Source organism: Protobothrops mucrosquamatus, unplaced genomic scaffold, assembly GCF_001527695.2.
Source record: "Protobothrops mucrosquamatus isolate PMUCROS unplaced genomic scaffold, P.Mucros_1.0 scaffold286, whole genome shotgun sequence".
In the NCBI taxonomy this organism is placed as follows: domain Eukaryota; kingdom Metazoa; phylum Chordata; class Lepidosauria; order Squamata; family Viperidae; genus Protobothrops; species Protobothrops mucrosquamatus.
This window is the reverse complement of record NW_015386630.1, coordinates 602,133-622,608: the sequence shown is the minus strand read 5'-3', so window position 1 is coordinate 622,608 and position 20,476 is coordinate 602,133. Positions and strand designations below refer to the sequence as shown.

The following is a 20,476-nucleotide window of genomic DNA, read 5'->3' as shown; positions in this document are numbered from 1 at the left end:
AGTTTTGTTTAATTTCTGAAGTCAAAAGTTGAATAGTTCAATACATAGTTGGAATTCAGATATACATTTCTCTTACTACAAAGTCCCAAAAATATATCAGTGATATCTAATTTAAATATTTTCCCCTTTCTTCTTTTCCTCTGGATCCAATAGCATATTTGGAAGAGATACAGTCAGTACGCCGCCATACCAACAGTACTGCAGACCCTGCGATTCCCAATCCCCCTCTACTGGTGCACTGCAGTGCTGGTGTAGGAAGAACTGGAGTGGTCATCCTATCAGAGATCATGATTGCCTGTTTGGAGCACAATGAGGTTATTTCTTAATTTTTAAACTAGGAATTATGGGAGTCAACAGGAATACCCTCTAGGGCAGTGTTTCTCAACCTGTGGGTCGGGACCCCATTTGGGGTCGATTGACCATTTCACGGTCGCCAGGCAAGGCTGTCCGCCATTTTTTTGTCCGCCATTTTTTTCCCCTTTTCTGGCGGGTGCCTTACCTCCCTTGGGCTGGGCCAGCTGGTGGTCAGCCTGCTCCATCTCTGCCGCTTGCCAGCTACGCCTCGGCCGGCGCAGGGGGCGGAACCACGCATACGCGGTGCTCCCGGGCAGGGAAAGTCCTCGACTTATGACCGGTTGGGTAGTCCTCGACTTACGACCAGTTTAGTCCTCGACTTACGACCGGTTTAGTCCTCGACTTACGACCGGTTGGGGTCACGGCATTAAAAAGGTTGAGAACCACTGCTCTAGGGCAGGGGTGGGGAACCTTGGCTCTTTTATGACTTGTGGACTTCAACTCCCAGAATTCCTGAGCCAGCAGCATCGTTCCCCACTCTTGCCCTAGGGGATACCCACTGAGGAAGCCCACTAAAGATTATTTCATGGAGTGATGATCCTCGCAATGTGCCAACTTTCTTTCCTGATTGCAGTAACTACTGGACAATGGTGACTAACTGCAATATGCTTGTCTCCAAAGGGGCTCCCTTTGAGGAGCACCCGGAGGCTTCAACTGGTCCAGAATGCGGCCGCGCGGGCGGTGCTGGGAGGGACTCGTCGCTCCCATGTAACACCGCTGCTGCGCGAGCTGCACTGGTTGCCAGTGGCCTCCCGGGTGCGCTTTAAGGTGTTAGTTACCACCTTTAAAGCACTCCATGGCATTGGACCTGGCTATCTCNAAATAAATAAATAAATAAGTGTGGTGGCACGACAGCTCCCTCAGCACCTGGAAGAAACTGTCTATCTAGACTCGTGCCAGTCCGGCTTCCGGCCTGGGCACAGCACGGAAATGGCATTGGTCGCGTTGGTTGATGATCTCTGGAGGGCTCGGGATAGAGGATGTTCCTCTATCCTGGTCCTGTTAGACCTCTCAGCGGCTTTTGATACCATCGACCATGGTATCTTGTTGCACCGGTTGGGGTTGGGGGGCACCGTTTTACGGTGGTTCTCCTATCTCTCGACCGGTCGCAATTTGTGTTGGCAGGGGGGCAGAGGTCGACCTTGAGGTGCCTCACTTGTGGGGTACCAAAGGGGTCGGTCCTCTCGCCTCTCCTGTTCAACATTTATATGAAGCCACTGGGTGAGATCATCCGTGGTTTCGGGGTGGAGTTTCATCAGTACGCAGATGACATCTAGCTGTACATCTCCACCCCGGACCACCCCAACGATGCCGCGGAAGTGATATCCCGGTGCCTGGAGGCCGTGCGAGTCTGGATGGGGAGGAACAGGCTTCGACTCAACCCGTCCAAGACCGAGTGGCTGTGGTTTCCGGCGTCATGACATAGCCAGTTGGCTCCATCCTGGCTATCTGGGGCGAGTCATTAGCCCTTGTGGAGAGGGCCTGCAACTTGGGCGTCCTCCTGGACACTTACCTCCCTTCGACCAGTCCGCTCCCACAGAGAGGGCCTCCTTAGGGTGCCATCGGCCAGTCAATGCCGGCTGGCGACCCCCAGGGGGAGAGCCTTCTCTGTGGCAGCTCCTGCCCTCTGGAATGACCTACCCCCCCCCTGACCTACGTACAACTGCGGACCTGCGCCTTTTTCGCCAAGCCCTGAAAACCCATCTATTCCGTGTGGCCGGCCTGGCGTAGTCTTAATTATATTTTAATACAGATTTTATATGGGATATTTTAGAGCAGGCCTTTATTTATTTAATCTGATTTTAAAATAGATATTTATTGTGATTTTTATTATCGCCTGTTCACCGCCCTGAGTCCTGTAAGGGAGATAGGGCGGTATATAAATTTAAATAAACATAAACCCAGAGATGGATGCATGAGGAACCTTGGATATTGCCACCCAGCACAAGTGGGCTTTTATTAAGAAGCGCACAAAATGTTAATATTTATAAAAGCAAATAACACTTAAGCAATTGCCTGTCTTCAGAGCATAATAAATCATTGCTTCATAAACAGATGCATTGTATAATGTCTATTCTCTTAATTTTTCCCTGGAATTGTAAGTTAGGCTAGTTTCCTATTGGGGCAAAAGTCTTTTGCACTATTAAATCAACTCCATAGAAGGAGGAATTAGTTCCAGTTGCAGATTTTGAGTTGCTTTATGCTAGCAGGGGGTTGGACTCGATGACCTCCAAGGTCGCTTCCAACTTTATTATTATTAAGTCCCTAGTTTCCTGATCATTGCAGTTGAGGGATATAAAAAGTAAAATGTTACTTTTATTTTGACATGCAATTTTACAACACCCTACTTTATCTCCCCTTTTAAGAAAGTCTTCCTATATTTATATTCAGACTGTTCATGTGATATAAATTACAAAGAAACCAAGCAAACTTTAACTAAGCTTTCATATTGTGTTTTGGATTAATGGGATTGGAATGAATGAGTAAAAGCGTGATGGAAGGCATAACTTCACACTTTAGGAGTGGTGATGCTCACTACCCACCCTCTGTATAATTCAGTGTAATGACTGCCCAGCTCTGTTCAGCAGCTGCACAAGATTTAGCTCCCCATTCACTAGGAAAAACAAGACAACCTTCCAAACAAGTTTTATTTCTTGACAAAGCATATAAAAGACTTTGACTACATGCAAACAAGGACAATATGGAGCTGCTGATTTCTATGAAGTACCAGACTGACACTACTGAAAACATGCAAGTACTCAAAAATGGGCACAATAGCAATGGGGTTTTAGGGTAAAACATTGATCCTGAAAATTGGTCAGGTCCACACCTCATCCCTAAAGTAGATTATTAGTCCTAGCAATTGCTAACCCACTCAGCCCACTCTGAGAGGGTGTTAGGGTGCTCCTCAAACCTGCCAGGATGAAGTGCTTTGATGTACCAAAACTATATCATTGAAAGCTCGTACGAGATTGGCATGATAGTTAATTTGGGCAAGATTCTTCATGGGGTAGCTCAGAAAAATGACAAAGCCTGCATTTACTTCATGACGTCAAGTGCTGCAAAGGATTGGTTGGTGGCTTGAGCTCCTCTAAGTATGTAATCCAAGTACCTAAGAACATCAGGAAATACACTATAGAGCTGAATTGATTCTATTGTCTCTTCTTCTGTGCCACAGTGATGAAATCCAGAGTAACTGAAAGTTGCACTTTTTCCACAAAGTGTAATTATAGCAACTTGCAACAAATGCCTGGGGCTGCCATCACCCACATTTCATCCCCTGGTGCCTAGAGCAAGGTCTTGCTAACCAGAAAATGCACTCCCTCCCCACCAGGAAAGCACCAATGGGGATTTTTTTCATTCATACTGATTTGTTTGCTTTATTAACCAATGCAATCTACTGTGTCATCTACCAATGCATAGTGTCTTTCTTTTGTGGAATTTAAATTTTATTTCGTTATAGAGGCAGGAGTTCAGAAGGTGCAAGTTTTTCAGACCTGCCGTCTCACACTGCTTTGATTTATAAAATTACATTTGAAGCTCAGCAATCTTGTAGCACCTTAAGACTTTACAAATAAAACTCATGGATTACAGCCAGATTCATTAGATTCATGGCATAACCTGAGATAGGTACACATCCATGGCTTATTTGGGACAGGAGACAATAAATTGGGAGAGAATGAAATGCAGAAGGTACAGTAGTGATGGTTACCATCTTGGCAGTGATTATTCAGTGAGACATTCAAACTTGTTTTGGTGAGTTGATTAACATGTTCCTGTTTTAATCCATGGGATTAATTTTTTTTCTACCCAAACATGGCATTTTCCCACCTAAGCTTCTATTCAAAGTAATTCATTTGGAAAGTAAAAGCTCAGTACTGAGTACAGAATTATTTATATACCTAATATGAAAATTCTGATTAGTGTATTTAACTAAAAGTGTTTAACCTAAAAAAAACCCAGGCTCAATAGTGGCATTGCATTGTTTTGTGTGTTTCTTATACCTTCGACTGAACAGTCAACTAGCAATCATCCCTTTAATAACTACAAGGTTTCAGGAATTAAAGGGATGCTTTGATTTGGATGCTGCACTGAGCAAGTAATTAGACTTTAGCGTAAATAATCCTTTCCAGTATAATTCTATATAATGGTACAAATTGTAGCAAATCATTAATATGTGAATTGCAGCAAACTGTAATTTGGCCTCCCCTTTTTGGTCCTGCAAGTTAAGGAATTAAAAGTTTTTATCAGAAGAGAGCTTCATTAGCATAAACTGGCCAAGATCCTTTGGTTATAAAGGATCCATTTGGCACATCCTAGGCAAATGAGAGGCCACTGTTTCATGTCTGACACAAACCAATAGAAATCTGTTCTTGATTTGGCAGCAGCTTAACCTCAATAGCTTCACCTGTCCATACCTGCCTGGTTTTAGTGTCTTCCAAGCCACCATCACTTTGGTCTTCATCCTGTGACGAAAGACCTTCTTGGCTCTCAAGGTCACTTACCTGACCTTCACCAAATTCAAGAATAGTTGGGAGATTGCTTTGGGTAGGGCTTCGTTTCTTAAGGCTAACCAGAAAGGGCTGTGGCAGAGAGAATATGTCCACATTATTGCCCAGATCAATCCAAGTCATGCTGGGGAAATTTCTGGTGTCCTTCAAAGCTTCAGTCAGGTCCCGGAGGACGGCCTTTGTAAGCCTGTTGCCATTAAGGGAAAGAGTTGTGAGACGAGGTAGGGCACTGAGAACTGGCAAAAGCTGGAGGAAAATCTCATCTGTCAGCTCCGTGAAGCAAAGCTCCACATTTTCAACATACTCAGAGCTGTGCTGGAGGTACGAGATAAGCCGATCTAATTCCTTCATAGTCAAAGGGATGCCAGACAAGTCCACTGTGTTGTCCAGAGGATTCCCCACCAAGATTGTTTTCAAACTGCAAAACAATGAAAAACGGAAATAATTGATTCATTTCCAGGTTATCTTAACAGCTGTAAAAGTTGTCAACTCTGGGGAAATGATTTTGACAATAACTTAATATACAATTCAGTGGGGAGAAAATGGAATGAATCCATCCAACACAGTAATTTTTCTAGGGGATACTGCAAGCAGTTAATATAAAATACTCAAGTGACTACATTCACATCAATAGCATTTACTTGATTACCAGCCCATTTGGGAGATTTGCACACTATAGAGCCATTAAGTGAATAGGCTGAATTTGTATCATGGCAAGTCACACAAAGCAACATTAAAATTAGCTATGCTTCTATTATGTAAATTCATAGTAATTTGGTCTTTGGGGAACATTTGTTCCATAAACACAATATTTATATAACAGGCAACCCACATACATAAAGCTGTTCATATAAACCATAATCTCTGTTGTGCAGACACATAATAAACATGGAAGGTGGAAAGAGGCTGATAATGAAAAGCATCAGAGAATCTTACCATTCTGGGAAGTCGTTTTTTTCAATAAATTTCATACCAACAGGACATATAAAGCACCAAACCTATTAAGTAGTGGTCTCTGTTTAAAATAGGGAACCATACAAGGAAAGCAAATTATGTCTCTAATGCTCTTAAAGGGCATCTGACAATATAAAGCTTAAGAAAGGCACAGGATTACTTAAGCATAAGAAACATCCAATAAAAGGGATGGCTTTTATTGAGAAGACAGGTAAGATATACTGGTGTCAAATACTTGAAAGGGTAATATTTTAAATCCAAAATATCTATTCTCTTATCATCCTAGAGTGTAGGATGCACAATAATACAACCGCTGTATCACACAATAAACTACTTACGGTAGCTTCTCACTAAATGTTAAGAACTTCAGGGCAGCAGTTTGAACAACAGAATCGGTCACCAAACAAAAAGATGAGTGCCCATTGTTGAACATCCAGGCACAATCAGGACGAATATTAGTTGAAAATGGTTCATTTTGGATTTTTGCCTTAAAACGGTTGTGGGAGGAGGGGGACACAGAGGTCCAATTCTATGAGTCTAAAGGGTTTGTTGAGGTTTGCTGAGATTATTTCCCCTTTTTCTCCTGTTATTTTAGCACAGGCCTTTATTGAGTCATGAAATCTGAAATTACCACCTGAAATTTTGAAGTCAGCTATTTTTTCCCCCCTATATATTGTACAAGGACATATGGGCTGGCACAGATCTTCCCTCCTTTGGTGAGGAAAAAAACTTTAGTGACTCACACCAAAAGGAGTGAAACCACTGCATTGCAACAAGGTGACGATCATAAAACATTCTGCATGCAGAAGAAGCAACAATTCAGAAATGCAAATAGAGGACATCAAAATAAAATGTTATGAAAACCTTTCTAGAATCTTTAACTGATACTAGCAGAGACCTTCAAGTGCAGGAAATGTAACAGCATGAGGAAGAAGATCAATTAGACTTCAGCATTCTGATTCATAACAAATTTCTACAATTTTACTAGCATTTTTTTTGGAGGGTTCTGTTTAGATGGCTTTTAGTAAATGTGCTCAAGAGACCTAGTTAATAGGAGCAAATCCTCATTTTACTTGTCTCCACTGCTTGAGACTCCCAAGAGGTGCATCTTATCTCCTAGTTTTAAATAAAGTACTAAACTGTCTTAACAATAAAAATGATCATAATGGAATAACCATAAAATTAAAAATAGTTAAAATACTGTGCAAATGGTCTGCCTAAAATATATTTAAAGATAAGGAAAATGGTTGTGGCAGGGATGCCATATATATTATATTTCTCTAGGGAGAAAACTGAGTTTGCACAATACTCTAACCACAATAGGATTTCATCCTGCCGTATAGTTTGGACTAAACATGGTCTTTATTACCTAGAGGAAGAATCATACAAACCACTACATAACCTCTAATTTCTGTCACTTTTACTCTTAGTTGGCTGATAGGTTTGTAATCAACAGCATCTAAAGGAACTGTTGTTAGAGAAGACTTTGCTAAATATTATGCTTTAGATGTGAAAACTTAAGTTTTTAGCAGTTTAAACTAATTCAATAAGAGGAAGAGGAAGTAAGTAACCTATCTTATTTTCTAAACAATGTATATTGTGTAATATGCTCTTTGCTGAGATGATCAGACAGGTTCCATAAAGAGCACATTTAATCATAAAGGACTCAAAATGAACTAACAGGCCCACTTTTTATAGTTAACTGATTGGGATAGAACATAACGTTTGTAAACCAACTTTTATTACTATACATATATATCAAATAATGCTTAATACAGAAAAAAACCTATCTGAACAGACTTGGTCCAGCAATGTTTAGTGGAAGAATTGCAATTGTTGTCAGACATAGCCCACCCAACTTTTGCAATTGCCTCAAATGATTTCACGGCTTCAAAATCTACTCTCAGGAATGTACTTCCACAAATAGGTACAATTTTTTTTTAAAAATCTTATGTTCATAGCAGCATTAGAATATCCACTGGACTTTATTTCCTCCCAGTCTATAAAATGTATAGCCTTCCAGATGTTGCTGAATAGCCATAGCCAACATAATCATTGGTAAAAGATGCTGGAAATTAGCTCAGGAATAGAGTTCAAAACACATTATCCATCCCTTTGGCCTAGTAAGTAGGCCAAAAGTAGGTTCATACTAATTTAAGATTGTGCCAATCTGAAATACAATATTAAAACATAAGTACAGCTTTGTATCTATTTTTAATTTTGCAAAGCTGAAACTACAAGAACTAGAATTGATTTAACAGTGCGCATGCACACACAAGCAGATGGAAAAGGATCAGAAATTATAGGTTTAAAATATTTATCTCATTAATGTTATGACACCAAAAAGAAATAGAATAGAATTCTTTATTTATAATGAATAGTATCAAAGCAGAAGGGATTTTTCTCTTCTTTCTACTTTCCTGTTTATAGAAAATGATTGCAAAAATTTCTTCATAGAAATAGCTTCTAATTATTTCTATAAGTTTTTCACAATTTCAAAATTTTGGTACAATCTGATGAAGTGAAAAAGGTTACTGTCTAAAGTATATCCGGTTCAATTTAAATTAGGAAAAAAAATAGTCCAAATCACTGAAAAAGTGATCTCTACTGATCAACAGGAAAATTTCCTTGAAATCAAACCTGACTCCTAGTGGATTTTTGGACACATATCAGTACATGTGGTTTTCTTTTCAGCAATACTCTCTTTTGGTACTGCTATCTTCTAGTCTCCCACCAAGTACAAATCAGAGCCAAACCTGCTTAGTTTACAAACTAACACAAGGTGCACAAGGTTCTATATGTAGGTGCCAAGGTGCCAGTAGATACTATATAGCAGTGGTGGTGAACCTATGGCACGCGTGCCAGAGGCAGCATTCAGAGCCCTCTCTGTGGGCACGCACGCCATTGCCCCAGCCCCACTCCCCCGTGACCCCCTCTTCACCAATAGTCCCCCTGAAGGAGAATCACCCCCGAGCGCGGCCCGTGCAAAGCAGCACAGCCAAGGACATGGCAGCGGGGACAAGACTCCGCCCTCACACCCCGTCGTGCGCAGTTGATGCTGTGCGGTATGGGCGGATGGTGTGGCCACCATGGTGCTGCTGGGCTGCCTGGCGATCTGCGGTGGGCCGTGGAAGTGGTGAGTGGTCCTGCGGGCGGGCGGGGAGGGAGCGGGGCAGAGCAGGCGGGATGGGGCGGAGCACAGGCGGGATGGGGGCGGAAGCAGTTTTTGGGCACTCGGTCTCTAAAAGGTTCGCCATCACTGCTATATAGTAAAACTCTGAAAAAGGTAATATACTAGATATTTACCCGTTTATCTACAAAAATATAGGTTTGCTAAAATTCAGGAACAGTGATACATTTAAAATTTTTACATTACGGTACCGAATATAAAAATCCAAAGCACATATAAGTAAAGTATTATAAATTATGTATTATTTATTGATATATAAGGTCAAAAAGAAGGTCATTTCATTGATACATTAGATTCCTATTTATTCCTTTGATGGAATAATACTTAACCTCGAATGTATTTTGTAGATCAACTTCACCAGTTTGTTCTTTGGCAGACATCCAGTATGGGGCTAAAATATCTAAAAGCATCACTTTATTCTATATCGACCTGCCTATTATTTATGACTGTCATCGTAAATTGTCGTAGATTCTATTAATTTAATAGATTAGCTTGGCAGGTGTTTGAAAAAGGATCTTTGATAGCAGTACAATGACTGTAAAACCTTCTCTATGCACCATTTTTTCAGACAGTCGCAGGGTTTTAAACATAGTATATGTTTTGTCACCATATAATATTAATGTAATTCTAAAATTTAGTTGTATGATGTTTGTTTTTATAGGGTTTTTTTTGTTTTCTATGTAAAGTGTTTACAGTATTGAATGTTTAATGAGTAGTACTATTCACATGGAAATACTGATTAAAGCAGAAATAGGGAACCAATGATCCTCTAAATTATTAACTGAACTTCAATTTCTAACATCTTTCACTGTTGGCTAGGGTTTTATGAAATGTAGTTTAGTAATATTTGGAGGAGTCCTGGACTTCAGCTTGCATTTAATGAGAAATGTGGAACATATCTCGTTGAAAACCTTAAAGCTCCTGCTGTATTTATGGCTCCTGGTAAAGCTCCTGCTGTATTTATGGCTCAGATTATACATCTACAGAAACAGAAGAACTGTTTCTAATGTTATTTTTAAAGTGCACTATCGCCTTGTTGACAACTAAAAACTAAATACCAAAGTTATGAAACATCTGCAAGCCCATATTCTGCCAAGATTTAGAAATGTATTATCCCAAGAGAAATTTCAAAATGTTTGCAATTACAAGAGCTGGTGATTTCTGAAAACCAATAGAAATTAATCTTTTGATATTTTTAAACTAAGATTAAAATCATATAGGGGAAATAGGTGTAAAAAAATAATCATAAAGTAATCATTCTCATAGGAGCTATTGGACTCTTACATTTTACCCAGTAAATAAGCAACGTCTCTTAAAAATAATAATGAAAAAGACAAGAGATCTATTGTATGTATATATTACAATCTATAAACTTGATTTTTACAGCTCTAAGCTGGCACATTTCATTTCTCCTTTGTACAGAGCAGTAGCTGTTGGAAAAAAGATCGGGTTTATGAAAGAGGTGAATCCATTATATCCAAGGCTGGAACAGTGTGTACACACAAATAAGGCAGTTATGACATAACACATAAATATTTTCAAACATGGAAAAAGCCACAGATCACCAAATTGGTTTATGACCCTTGTCTTCACAGATTCACTCTGCACTGTAATACAGAAATAGAATAGGCTTTGGCTGATCTGCAAAACAGAAAGAGGCAACCGTTTTGAAGAAAAATAATCCTCAGCTGGTGTTTTGTAACCTGTACAGCACTACTTTCTTCCAGACAAGAAATAGCAAACTAAATACTACTTTACATCCAATTCTACCCTACTTCTTTGTGTACGGAGATACCCTGCTATTGCTGAACGCTTAGTAAGCACAAAGAAACGTTTCAAGTGCAAGAATTGATTAGTGTGTGGGGGGGGGCAGATTGAAGAAAACAAAGAACAGCTGTTAACAAATCCTATCGACTGCCAGACTTCATTAAATGTTTTCATAGACTAATAAAATTAAAAGCTAACTTGAAGGTCATCCAGCCCAACTCTCTGCTTTACCTATGCAGGAGATTCTTTGTCATCCAAAAGAGAGGATGGGCTTTTCAACAATGAAGTGTTTTTGAAGAAAGTAGAAAGATTAAGCTCCTTCCCTCACAACTCTGCTTTGAACTGAGACTCCCATATCTGCTTTTCTTTGAAAAAAGAAAAGAGACGTATTGTATTGGATTTAGTTTGACTATAGCTGCAATTTCAAATCCACCCATTTGCTGAGCTGCACTCAGTGGGATCTGCAAAGGCTAATTATTTTCCCCCCACCTGCTCAAGAATGTAGCAACAATAACAACAGTTGTACAAATCAACACAGATGCATAGAGACTTCATTTTCTGAAGTTTATGAGTTTAAAAAAACTTCCTAGGAATATCATTTACTAAATGCAATTAATAAAAATACTAATCTTGTAGATCAAGGGAATGCCAAGGGAAAAAAATGTATTTTAGTTTCACCAAGACTGTCAACCAGTTTCCCCATGATATTATTGGCAATCTTGTAAAATGCTGACTAGAAGTGGTAATGTCGAATAGATTTATGGCTAATGACAGATTTATTTACTTATTCCATCAATTTATGTAGCCACCCATCTCAACAACAACTTGGAGCCATGAACAATAAAAATTATTAGACTTTAAAAGTTCAGAAATGCTTCCACAGCAAACCAAAGTTCCAATTTTGGATTTATGTAAAAAATATTAATATTATTTGGATTTTTAAAAAAGGAAGGAATGTTCATCAAAGTTACAGATAAAACCAAGCTTGGAAGAGTTTAAAATACTTTAGGACTGAAAATACTTTCTGTTCTTCATGGACCACAGAACAGGACAAAATCTAAGAAGTTCTTCATCCAGACAAATGCACTAATTCAAGGTGAGTGACACTTATTCTGAAAGCAGTACATGTAGAAAGGCTGTAGCGGTTTTACTGAACCTCAGGCAAACCTGACTCAGATAAGATTCTTGGTTGAAGCAACAGAATAATACTGCCCATACCAGTGATGGCAAACCTTTTAGAGAGTGAGTGCCCAAACTGCAACCCAAACCCCACTTATGCATCGTTGAGTGCTGGGTGGGTGTGGCCCATTGGGTGGGCATGGCTTCAGTGGTAACGGCAGATTGGGTGGGACTAAAAAGTTCAATCAATCAATTCCAACTTTGCAAGATCTTTTTTTTCCCGCAAGAAGTTGAAATTGACTGATTGAACCTTTTTTTTTTTTTTTTTTTGCATGCGGCGGTGGAGGCCTAAAGTGAAAAGGTTTTATAAAACCCAGCTGAAGGCCTAGGACTGGGGTGACGGCGCGCGTGCCCACAGAGAGGGCTCTGAGTGCCACCTCTGGCACCCATGCCACAGGTTCGCCATCACTGGCCTATACTATGACACTTGATTCTGCTTTGGTGAGACCTCAGTGGAATACAGACTTACAACAGTTTGTTTAGTGACAGTTTGAAGCTACAATGACACTGAAAAAGTGACTTATGACCATTTTTCACATTTACTACTGTTGCAGCATCCCCATGGTCACAACTGACTCTTGTTTATGACGGTTGCAGTGTCCTGGGGTCATGTGATCACCTTTTGCGACCTGACAAGCAAAGTCAATGGGGAATCCAGATTCATTTAAGTTAACAACTGCAGTGATTCACTTAACAACTGCAGCAAGAAAGGTTGTAAAATGGGGCAAAATCCACTTAACAACTGTCTCGCCTAGCAGCAAAAATTTTGGGATCAATTGTGGTCATAAGTTGAGAACCGCCTGTACCGAGTATTATATAGTCTAGGCATCACCATTTATGAAGAGTATTCTCAAGGCAGATTATTCAGAGATAATAGAGGTAGCAAGAATGGAAATGAAGTCCTACCAGGAAAGGTTAAAGAAGTCAGGTGAATTCAACTCAGAGAAGACATGATTAACAGGCGTAAAACATCTTCAAATATCTGAGAAGCTTTCATACAGATTATGATGCAAAATTATTTTCTGTTATTCCAAAAGATTAGGGTTGGAATCTAAAACTAAAGGTTCACGTGGAAAGGGATTTAGATGAGACATTAAGAACAGCTTCTACACAATAGGAGATATTTGACAATGGAGCAGGCTGCTTTGAAACTAATGGTTCTGGCTTCGCTGCAGCTTTTTAAGGAAAGGCTCAAATGCCAACTTTCAAGGAATGCTATAGTACTAGATATCTTTAATTGGCAAGAATTTTTAATTGGACTAGATGACTTACAAGATCCCTTCCAACTATGTTATTCTCTCTATTAAAGTGTCTGAAGAGGGTTGGACTAGATCAGGGGTGTCAAACTACCGGCCCACTGGCCGGACGCGTCATCCGGAAGCCGCACCCACCCCATTGCCGGCAATAGCAAAACTGTCCCAATATGTTGTGCAACGACACATAACGTCACGAGTTTGACATGTCTGGACTAGATGATATTTGAACATTCTTCCAGCAAAAAACAAAAAATCCCAAAATCAATTCAGTAAATTCTGGCAGAAAGGAGAAAAACTGCTTTCATACTGCCGTTGACACTGGCAGAGTCTATTTCTTAATTACCATTTTTCTCCTATTCTTTCTAGTAATTCCTAGCTCAGGGAGTACAAAATAAGTGCCTTTTCAGTTGCTGCGTTTAGCTTTTGGAATATACTATCTAAGGTTAGGGTGGTGCTGACTCTGCTGACCTTTCAGAAAGTCCTTAACAACCATAGACTCATAGCATTGGAACAAACCTTAGACTCTTCTAGATCTACCCTCTGCCAGTCTTTTCATGAAAATCCCAATGATGGAGCAATTAAACTGTAGGAGGTAAGCTGTTTCATTATTTAATAGCTCTCACAGTCAGGAAATCCATCCTAAATTCAAATTAAAAAAAATCAATTTTTTTAAAAAAAGTCAAGATGGCAGCTGCAACAGCATTTTGACTTTTCTGAGCAAGCCAAATGGACACTCCTGCTTATAATTTTAAAAAGAGCAATTGAAAATGCTGGGAATTAATTTATTTTACAATCCTGTAAGGGATGGGGGATATACAGGAAGCATCTATGGGCTGGGTTCACATAACTTGCATAACCTGATAAGTAAATTAACCCATTTTCTGGGTTAAACAATGCAACAAATCATACACTAACCAAAGATTCTGAGGCTGCACAATATCCTAAACAACAATCAATACAATCACCAAGGTTAAAGCTAATTCAGGATGCTGTGTGAATGCAGCCACTAAGCCTCTCAAAGAGCTGTGGAAAACTTCAAAGGGATATTTCCCTTTGAAGGTTGATGCAAAGCATCTCTTCAAAGCTGTTTTGTGCCATAGCTATCCACCCCATTTCCAGGAGCAAAGGTACTGACAGCCTCCTCTTCACGGAGCTTTTGCAATTCCCTTTGGCAGTTCCACTTGTCAACACAGGCACAAAAGCCACCTGTGACTACTGGATGTAGAGAGAAGCAAAGGGTCTTGATAGACGAGAAGCAACGGATGGAAACTGATTAAGGAGAGAAGCAACTTAGAACTAAGGAGAAACTTCCTGACAGTTAGAACAATTAACCAATGGAACAACCTGCCTCCAGAAGCGGTGAATGCTCCAACACTGGAAGTTTTTAAGAAGAGACTGGACAGCCATTTGTCTGAAATGGTATAGTATTTTGTGCCTGAGCAGGGGGTAGGACTAGATGACCTCCAAGGTCCCTTCCAACTTTTATTATTATTATTATTATTATTATTATTATTATTATTATTATTATTATTATTATTATTATTATTATTATTATTATTATTATTATTATTATTATAAGACCTCTATGGCCCAAAGCACCTCCCTAGAGGCATGAGTTTGCCTAGGCTTGATTTTTAACTGGTTTTAGCAACTTCCAGGGGAAACCCTTCAAGGGATTTACTTGCATCTCTAAATGGAAATAATCAAATCCATTACAATTTGACAAAACAGCGAACTGAGAGAGATTGGTCATTAAAAACATAGAACAGAACTCTTTCATTTATGCTTTCCCAACTTTAAAGCACACACAGATCTCCATAACGGACTACTCTTTGTTAGACACTTCCCTCTTTTGTTAAACGTTAAATTAACTGAAATGATTAACTGCTGGACACAAGAGCAGCAGAAACTTTGGGATGGCATTGTCTCAAGCCATTCAAATGACCAAGGGGACCGGGAGCTGAATACCAGGTAAAAGGACCACTCCATGAGCCAGGATACAGCAGCCACCTGCAAGCTTTCCTGGTCTGACAAGGGCTGCGCAGATCATGGCAATGGACAAAAAACAAGCTCTGGTAGAGAGACAGAAAGAGACAAGCTATATAATTGATCTTCCAAAGATTGAGGAAGGAAAGGTCTGTATTTAACCAGCAGTGGACAGCCTGCAGGGGGAGATATCTGGCTGCTTTTAGTCTCTTATCAAGTTATTATGGTCACTCTATTTGTATTTTGTTCCTCTAAAAGCTCAAGGCATCACATATGAAGTTCTTCCCCTAATTTTATCCTGATAAATCACCATCTTGTAAGGTTTGAAAGAGTGTGACTAGTCCAAAATTGCCAAACAAGCTCAAGTGGTGATCTAGATATGATTTTCCCATGTCCCAGTCCAAGACCTTACCTACTCTACTGGTTCTCCTTGATGCCTCCTAGACAGGCATCAATCAAGAGGCTTTGGAAAATAAAGAACGCAGAGCTGGGAAATTCAGCCTGGTTGGCAATTCCACTTTGTCAAAGCATAATATCAATAAAAATGCCCACTAGCTGCTTAGCAGAAAATGATGAGAAGTCTCCGCTCAGTGTATCAGTTCATAATGGTCCATGAGTTGAAAATATGTGTTGCCATCCTTTTCTTGTGTCACTCACTGGAATGAACAAGCCACCAGCAAAGACAAACCTGGCTGGCAGATTTTCCTATATTGTTTTTGCAATATTCCACTCTGCCAATATTCCACCAATACTCCACCCTAAGGAGACTACTCTAAGGAGAAAAAACTGGACTATTCATTGACTCAAAAACATTTCTTCAAATTTGTTCACTATCACTCTGACAGTTTGCTTAATAATAAAAGCTTCTCACTAGCAATAGCATTTAGACTTATATATACTGCTTCATAGTGCTTGTTTATAGCACTCTCTAAACAGTTTACAGCATGGGTGTCAAATTCAATAGTGTCATGTGACGTATCATGAAATATCGTGATGTTTTTTGCCTTTGCGGAGCCGGGGTGGGCGTGGCCTGCGCGTGATGCATCCGGCCTACAGGCTGCCAGTTTGATACCCTGGTTTACAGCATCAGCATATTGCTTCCAACAATCAAGATCCTCATTTTACTGACCTCAAAAGGATAGAAGGCTAAGTCAACCTTGAGCCTGTCAGGATCAAACTCCTGGCAGTGGGCAGTCAGCCTGCAATATTGCTTTCTAACCACTGCATCACCCCGGCAGCTATTTTCCAACTTCTCCACACATCTTTACCTTAATCCTTGGTAATCCTTCTGTTTTAAAATTGGAATGTGAAGAGAATTAGGTATTTTTGTATTGCCTGGGGATCTATTTGGTTTGTGTTGGATTGCCTGTGTCCTACTATCAACTTAGCCAATATTTAGGCTTCCTCTAATGAGGACTTGTCACACTACTAGGAACTCCCCCCCCCCCGATCTCAGGAGACATTATGGTCTGAAAACAGGAAAACCGAGAACAGAAGCTATTTCAAGCTGAATGTCAACGCTGCTAACATCGGATATTCTTGCCTTGACAACAGATAAAAATGCAGCCATTTTCTCTATGCTTTTAGAATTAATTGATGCTGGGAGGGGGATAGGGATGAGAGTCCAGCTAGTCATAACAATAATAACTCGGCCCTGGGAACCCAAGGACATTGGGCCCAGAGCTGATAGCGTGGCAGGCTGGGGAGCTGTGGAGAAAGCCCGTGCTTCAAGCTAATTGGGGAATGTGATTTATGACTGTTTATTGGAGATGGGAATTGTACTTTGTTACTTTGTATCCAGGGGAGGGGAATTTAGTTTTTGGGTTCAACTATGTAGTGCTGATAGTTTGTTTCCCGAATAAAAGATTCTTTAAGGTAAACAATGCCTTGAAGTTCCTTTGAAGGGTTTCATCTGTCGGAATCATGACACTGAACTCAAGGAGACGTGCTCAGCCCAACCCATGCCAGGGGAATCAAGCACCTTCCTTCACATGCATCTGCCATTACTTTTCTTGGCAGTGGACACAGCTTTGCTCTCTTATTCAGCCATGTTAACAGGTGATAGTCAATCATGATATAAAATAAAAAGCAAGGAAGCCATTCCCATCATTCTTCTGCCTATTTTGCTACCTTAAATCTCTCCTGGATAGTTTAAACATAGTAGCTGTAATCACATAACATGCTACATCTTAAATTTGAGTTAAGAAATCATGGTTTTGGGGTTCATATAATAAGCTATTCTCCTCCTCCTCTTTTACTGTGGCCAAGGGCACAGTAAACACTAGGAAACAGAATAAAACATTCAGAAGTACATTAAGTGTTGCAGATATCCTTATAGATGCTATAGTAAAACAAGACATACTGAGCTGTTTCCAAACCACTGGTTCCACATGAGTAAATTTCTTTCTTATATGGATCTTATAGTACTTTCCCTGTAATAGCAAAATACTATGTCTAGCCCAGAATACTGTACAGTTTTCCTTAACTTGAGAAATGTAAAGGAGGAGAGAACCTGGCTATTTCCCAAATGCCCTTTGTCATCCTTGTCCTGCTTTCATGTGCCTTACTATTTACTACCATCTGAAACTCGATGTTTAGTACCTGCAGAAATGTATGCTTATCTATCCTCAAATAAATAAGCCACGTGACAACTTATATGGATCTTATAAACATAATGAAACTCAAAGCATCCAGCCCATTTTACCTATTGCAAATCTAGCTAACAGTATTCCAAGTCTCACGTTCAAAAGATTATTCCTCAAAGATTAAGACTTGATCATATGATCATAAACTCACAGTGCTGCTTGTAACAATAAATTGTTATAAGCAATAAAGTGGGGTCCTTGGTGGTCTCTGAACTTGGTTGTTTTCTTGTAGATGTTTCATTACCAAATTAGGTAACATCATCAAAAACAACCAAGCTCAAAAACCACCAAGGAACCCACAGTTCAACTGTGAGCTACAAAGCTTCTCTTTTATCAAAAGCAATAAAGTGTTATCTTAAGGATTCACAGTTTACAGGTAGTCCTTGACTTACGTCTGGTTGCTTAACAATCATTCAATGTTATAACTAAGTTGAAAAAAGTTACAACTCATTCTTATAGTTACAATTGCTACACTACCCCCATGAGCATGTGATTGCATTCCTAGCACCTGGAAACCGCCTAACATTTACAACTGGTTGCAACTTCCTCTGGTCACATGATCATATTTTGAAACTTTTTTCAGTGTCTTCCAGCAAAAAATATCCATTGGAAAAGCCACAGGGCCCTTTCAGCTGCTGCCCCATCTCCAGAATAGCATTCCCCCAGAAATTAGATTGACTCCACACTCCTGAGTTTTCAAAAAGCTATAAAGCTATAAAGACCTGGGAGAAACTTCCTGACAGTTAGAACAATCAACCAGTGGAACAACCTGCCTCCAGAAGCTGTGAATGCTCCAACACTGGAAGTTTTTAAGAAGGGACTGGACAGCCATCTGTCCGAAATGGTGTAAGGTTTGCTGCCTGAGCAGGGGGTTGGACTCGATGACCTCCAAGGTCCCTTCCAACTTTATAATTATAATTATAATTATAATTATAATTATAATTATTATTATTATTATTATTATTATTATTATTATTATTATTATTACAGTTACATTACCTTGTTCCTTCCTGTAGAAAAAAATATCTTTATTTTTATTTTTTGATACAATAATGATGCCTGGGGTATTTATGTTTTTATTTTATGTACTATTTTTAATCCAATTACTATACTGGGTATGTGTGCTATTCAGAGTCTACTATGATGTAAAGAGTCTGTAAGTCCAATAAATAAATCCATAGAAAACAGAATTAAAACCAAAATTTAAAAAAATCACAAGTTCATCAAACAAGAAACACAGGTTTATTTATTAAACTTATATGCCACCCACCTCGCAGAAGTCAACGGATAGATGGCATCATTCCCCAAATGCCCTCAAGCACAAGCCAGTTTTTGCTAGCTTGAGGGAAGCCATCAAGATGAACACAAGCCTGTCCTTAAGGGGGAAGTGATTGCGAAGTATAGGAGCTATCAAAGAAAGAGGCTAACTGTGAACCCCAATCTCCTTTATCTCCTTTGCCTGGGACCACTAACAGATTTGGCCAAGGAGCATGCACTGCATGGATCACTTCTATGTGGAAAAGTAGTCCTCAAGGCAGAAGTAATTAGTTCATATATGGCTTTATAGATATAGTAGAACCAGGATTTTGGATTTCAGCTAGCAACATCTAGGTAACCAGTGCAGAGCCTACAACACAGTTATAATTTTTTGAGGATGTGACTTATTTGCCAACCTGCAGGCTGCTACATTTGAGACCAACTGAAGACTATTTTAAAATGTCTTGAATTCCTCTCTCCACATAGATGCTACCCCTTGTATTTTTCACAGGTTCCAACCTGCTGGTATGACCAGAAAGGTGGTCTCCAGCCATCCCATTTTTACTCACCAAGCCTGTGGCTTCCTCTTCACCATGCCCTGGCGTCGCCACTGAGAGTGGGGGCTCAGATGGTATGTCAGCTGCCTGCAGAGCTTCTCCATAGCCCCCAATGAATCCCCTTCCTGCAGCAAGAACAAAAGAGGAAGAATAATTATTGACAAGGACACCATGGCAAGGAACTAGCCTGAAGGAGATTGCCTGTAGACAATGTGCATGACCTCTTGAGAAGGAGGAAAAGGAGACTAAGCACAGAATAGCTTCTGCAAGACACAGGCCTCTCTGGATAAGCAAGGAACCAGTTCCTAACTGACTGAAAAGGGTTTGAAGCTGGCAAGTCCTCTCTCTCCCCCTTGTGATGAATCTCACTCTTCTACAGACCATTTCAAATGTTAACATATCAAATCCCCAATTTTACTGCAAGTACTCAAAACTCTGGTGGGGTAATTAAGCCAATATGATCGGTCCATTTCTCGCTGTCAATACTGTTTCTTCCAAGGGTTAACACTGCTAATTAAGATTCTTAGTGTGCTAAGAAGCCGCCTCAGATTGCCCCAAACAAGCCCAGTGAAATACAGCCAGTGGTGAACCTGCAAGCATCATTATAGATCAGACAATAATTTGCTTCCACCATTGTCACCTTAAGATGACACAAGATTCTTAGAGTGGTCCACATCCATCTAGTTCTTTCACTCACTGTGAAGCATGCAACAGAGAAATGTCTAGCTCTGTTCTGTCATTGATTCAGAAAGCTCTGCAGCAAGGTTAGTATGCGTAACATGTTTCCACTGGGGAAGAACTCTAGCCCACAGCTTCAGCA

General features: G+C 40.0%; 1 protein-coding gene across 1 annotated transcript in view; it reads right to left on the bottom strand.

Annotated features, from left to right (window-relative positions):
* Positions 1-2,984: 2,984 nt before the first annotated feature.
* Positions 2,985-20,476, bottom strand: part of LRRC75A (leucine rich repeat containing 75A) — a 52,196-nt gene continuing 34,704 nt past the window's right edge. The window contains exons 3-4 of the mRNA XM_015814800.1: positions 19,669-19,781; positions 2,985-5,283 (exon numbers count right to left, since the gene is read on the bottom strand). Of these exons, the coding sequence (XP_015670286.1) occupies positions 4,695-5,283; positions 19,669-19,781 (702 nt within the window). The 3' untranslated portion in view covers positions 2,985-4,694. The remainder of the gene's footprint in view (positions 5,284-19,668; positions 19,782-20,476) is intronic.